This window comes from Balaenoptera acutorostrata, chromosome 9 (genome assembly GCF_949987535.1).
Source record: "Balaenoptera acutorostrata chromosome 9, mBalAcu1.1, whole genome shotgun sequence".
NCBI lineage: Eukaryota > Metazoa > Chordata > Mammalia > Artiodactyla > Balaenopteridae > Balaenoptera > Balaenoptera acutorostrata.
In genome coordinates, this window is record NC_080072.1 from 39,865,831 (window position 1) to 39,870,030 (window position 4,200).

Sequence of the window (4,200 nt, forward strand, 5' to 3'; positions counted from 1 at the left end):
GTGGGATGTAAGGGGAATTGAGGTCCTGGTGACAAGTGTATGTGAATTAGGGGGTGGGGTTGGGCAGAACTTTTGCCAGGCCATCCATCCAGGGGTACCCTCCCAGAGGTACCTCTGTGTGTGTGTGTGTGTGTGTGTGTGTGTGTCCCCTGTGTGTGTGTGGGGGGGGTCTATGGGCACTGTGGATGTGTTGTCTTCTTTTGTTTCTCAAGACACAGTTCAAATGGCACCTCTTCCAGGAAGCCTTCCCCAGCCCCCTGGCTAAATCAATGGCCCCTCCTCTCCCCTCAGAGTGTTTATAGCTTGATAAGAGCACTGATGCCATCTGTGATGATGCAGGTTTGCACGTGCCCCTCTCCTTGCAGGCTCTGGGCTCCTGTCTTCTTATGAGATCTGACAATGCCAGGATGCTGTAAGTGCTGGGTTACTTCGAGTAGTCGCGTCTGTGCCTGTCTGGCCTTCTCTGCATCCCCTTGTGATTACACCTATCGCTGAGAGCCTGGAAGTACCATACAGCTTACAATGCTGCTTCACACTCATTCAGTTTTTCCTCATTATGTTGTGAGCACCTTATCACATCCTCTACCCATGAGGATTCCGAGTCGCATCTGGGGGACATGACTTTCCAGTGATCCTTCTGGACACCATACCTGGCTTCACTCTGTGTGTATGGAGGGGCATGATTCTCAACCATGTACGCACTTCAGAATCACCTGGGGAGCTTTTGAAAAATACTAATTCCTGGCCGGGGGTGTCTGCGGCAGATACTTTAAATCAGAATCTCTGGGTGGTGGGACAGGCATGGATCTTTTATTAACTACTCAGATCGTTCTAATATCCATCCTGACAACGAGATGACCTGTGCGTGGTGATGTACATCATGGTCAGAAGAACCTCCTCACATAACAGAAACATACGCACCCCTCCCTCCCCCAACTTCCTCCTTGCAATCTGTCTGCGGCCCACAGGGGTCGCTGCGGTACAGGTGGCCCAGTTTGCGGATTTTCCCCCCCTTCAAAATCCTGCCCCCAACCTTAGCGAAAGCCGGAGCCACCGCGGTATAAATTAGCGTCTTTATTTCGAACACCTGAGCGAGCGCCCGCGGCTCGCCCGCCTGCCGTATAAACATACAAAGTCCCTGTCGCACCGCACACCATGCCTCAGAGATAAATACAGCCCTAGGGGCTCCTGCTCTGGCAAAGCAACTCTTATTTACAGGAATAGATTACAAAAGTCTTAGAAAAAGTGGTCCTGAACCGGGGGAGGGGGTGGGAGTGGTTACCGTTACAGCTGTTACACTTGGCAAGGGAGCGGCGGGAAAGAGCCGACGTCCCGAGGGCTCCCGAAAAGAGAGGCTACGCTCCTTTAAGCATCCGGGTGTCCGGGGGCAGGGCTTAGGTCTGCGTGGGTCCCACCCCCCATGGGGGAGGGGGCGAGGAAGAGGAAGGGCCTGGGCCCTCAAGGGTCAGCTCTGGCCCACGGAGTAACATCAAACGGCCATCGCAGCAGGTCTCAGGGAAGGGTGCTGCGTGGAGAAAAAGGACCGTGTCCTTGCCCTGGGGTGCGGAAACACACATCAGTTCCCCCGCCTCTCATACCTCCGGAGGGGTCGCTTTTAAAGCGCTGTTGGGAGGGGAGTTGGCATTTAAGCTCAATCCTTTGGGCGCGAGGGACCCTAAGGGCACCACCCCTCGGGCCCGAGGGCAGCGGCACCCCCCGAAGTGGCCGCCCAACCCCTCAGAGCACCTGGTAGATCGGGTTGGGGTTCGCGCCCGCTGGGCACTGAGGGGCGGCGTCGGGGGAAGGGGTGGGGCTGCCGCGCTCGACCTCGCTCCCGGCGGCCGCCTCTTGCGGGCCTGGAGACGACGCCGGCGGCGCGTCGGCCAGCAGAAGAGCGGGCGCGGCGGGGCTCTCGGTGGAGATGCGCTCCACGATGCTGGACAGGCAGTCGAGGCTCGACACCGCAGCACTCTTCCCGGGCCGGGGTTCTGCGCGGGGAGGGGTAGATTAGTATGCAGAGGTGGAGCCGCAGACAAGTCTCCCACCTCTGGGCTCAGTGCTTTGGGGCAGACAGGAAACTGAGGACGGGCCAGATTCGGGAGGATCCCGCGAAATTTCAGGGTGAAAAAGGAGGGAAGTACATGCTTAGTATTTCATTCCCTGTACCATCTCCCAGGATGGAGGCGAGGAGGTCCTAGGTAAAGAGAAGCCAGGGCAGCTCAAAAGGGAATGTGGGAAGGAGGCGCGAATACGCACCGTTGGGCGCCTCGCTGTAGTAGGTGCCGTCGTAGCAGTTCCGCCGCCGGGCACCGCTCGGGGGGCCGCTGTAGTCCATCTGCAAACGGCAAGGGCTACCGAGTCAGGCCCGGGAACCGCGCGGAGTCGGAGCATCACTCCCTGCAGCCGCCCCCTCTCCAACTCCCTAAGTCTCAGCCACGAGAGTTCCGGGCCCGGATCTGGCCGGGTTGGGGAGTAAGGGTGGGCAGGAGCTGTCTGCAGCATGCCGGGCCAAATAGAAGGCAGACAGTCACCTAGGAGCACAAATCTGCATGGGATAAGCGGAGAAAACGACACGATCTTCGTGTCGGCCCAGCAGTGTTCTAATAGCGCCCCCAATCCAGTGGATTGCATCCGTCCCGTGCACCCGCAAAGCACTAGGCCACCCCAGTGACAGCTGCCTGGGGCACCGGGGGTCCACTCTCGGGAAGGTTCCCCGCCCAACCCTCACACCAGAGGGTCCGCTCCCCGCCCTCGGAAACACATTCCTGATATACCAAGAGCTGCGCTCACTTCTCTAGCCCAGCGTCCTGGCCTTACCATGCCGTCGGAGCAATTGGAGCGCGGACTGGACGCGTCCGAGTCGCCGCTGTAGTGCTCGCCGCCGCGGCCTGGGGGCAAAGGGCCAGGCGCGTAAAAGGCAGCGGCAGCACCAGGGGGCGCGGCGTCCTGGTCGCGAAGCAGCGCCTGCAGACCTTCGATATAGCGGATGGCGTTGCGCAGGATCTCCACCTTGGGCAGCCGCTGGTTTGGGTTGCTAGACGTGCAGCGCTTGAGCGTCTCGAAGGCCTCGTTGACTTTGCTCAGGCGGCGCCGCTCGCGCATGGTAGCGGCCTTGCGGCGGTCCGCGTTAGTGGTCTTGCGTTTGCACGCCTTGCAGGCCCACAGTAGACAGCGGCCCGCCTGGTGGTGCCCGCTGGGCGCGCGCACATGCTCATCCTCGCGCGCGCCCGGCACCGGGTGCGCGGCCGCAGGGAAGTGCGAGTGTTCCTCGGGCTTCAGGAGCGCGCCCACGTGCACGAGGCGCGGATCCAGGTCCTCGAAGAAGCGCAGGTCCGGGGAGTCGAAACACGGGTCATCATAGAAGTCGTCCGCTGTTGCAAAGTTGCAGAGAGAGCCGTCGGGGCCCGTCAAATCTACGTCTCGGATCGGCGGCGAAAGCAGCTCCATATCCCGGCGAGGGGCGGCGCAGTCCTGGCTTTGCCCAATCCCGGCGGCAGGGGTTGCCAGAAACTTTCTGCGGCTCCGGAGCACAGGCAGTGCGATAGCAAAGTACTGAGGGTCTGAATGTACACCCAGCTGTCCCCCACCCTGCCCAGTCCTGTCCCGCCTGACCAACGGATGGCGAGGAGAGTGGCGGCAGCGCCCTGGGACTTCCCCACCCCTACCTTCAAGCCAGGCTCCCGGGGCTATTTATTCCGTAGTAGCCTAAGGGCCCCCGAGCCCCAGCGGGCGGCTAGGGGCGGGGTCGCCCGAGGCCAATAGGAATAGAGCGGGGAGGAGCTTGGGATCCCCTGGGTGGCAGTAGGGGCCAGAGACTGGCCAGCCCCCTACCCCTTGACGCTTCCGCGCGCGCGCTCCGGCCCCTCCCCAGGCAGAGAGGAAGGCAGAGGCTGGCAGCCCAACGCGTCAGCACTTGGCTCCCGGGCACACTCTTTCCAAATCTCTCCAACACCAGCCTCCTCTTGTGTCCGCGGGAAACACTGGCCGCGCGCTCACCTTTGAGCTGACTTTGGGGTCCCCTCAGTCCGCTGATTTGTGGGGGACCAAGGAGCAGGATAGGGGTAGAAATCAGATCGGGAGAGATTTGCAAAGAGACACATGGGAGTAAGGCAGAGACACACTCAGAGCTGAGATAGTGAGACGGTGAGCGGGAAACCCAAGAGGCTGAGACATTCAGAGAGCAGAACGCTAGAGAGTCAG

At 60.7% G+C, this 4,200-nt stretch overlaps 1 protein-coding gene across 1 annotated transcript; it reads right to left on the reverse strand.

Annotated features, from left to right (window-relative positions):
• Positions 1 to 1,054: 1,054 nt before the first annotated feature.
• On the reverse strand, positions 1,055 to 3,679 carry MYOD1 (myogenic differentiation 1). The gene is made up of 3 exons (XM_028164733.2): positions 2,818 to 3,679; positions 2,257 to 2,335; positions 1,055 to 1,988 (listed from the first exon to the last, which is right to left on the reverse strand). The coding sequence occupies exons 1-3, from the start codon at positions 3,445 to 3,447 to the stop codon at positions 1,738 to 1,740; spliced, it is 960 nt and encodes a 319-aa protein (XP_028020534.2). The 5' UTR covers positions 3,448 to 3,679; the 3' UTR covers positions 1,055 to 1,737.
• Positions 3,680 to 4,200: the final 521 nt, after the last annotated feature.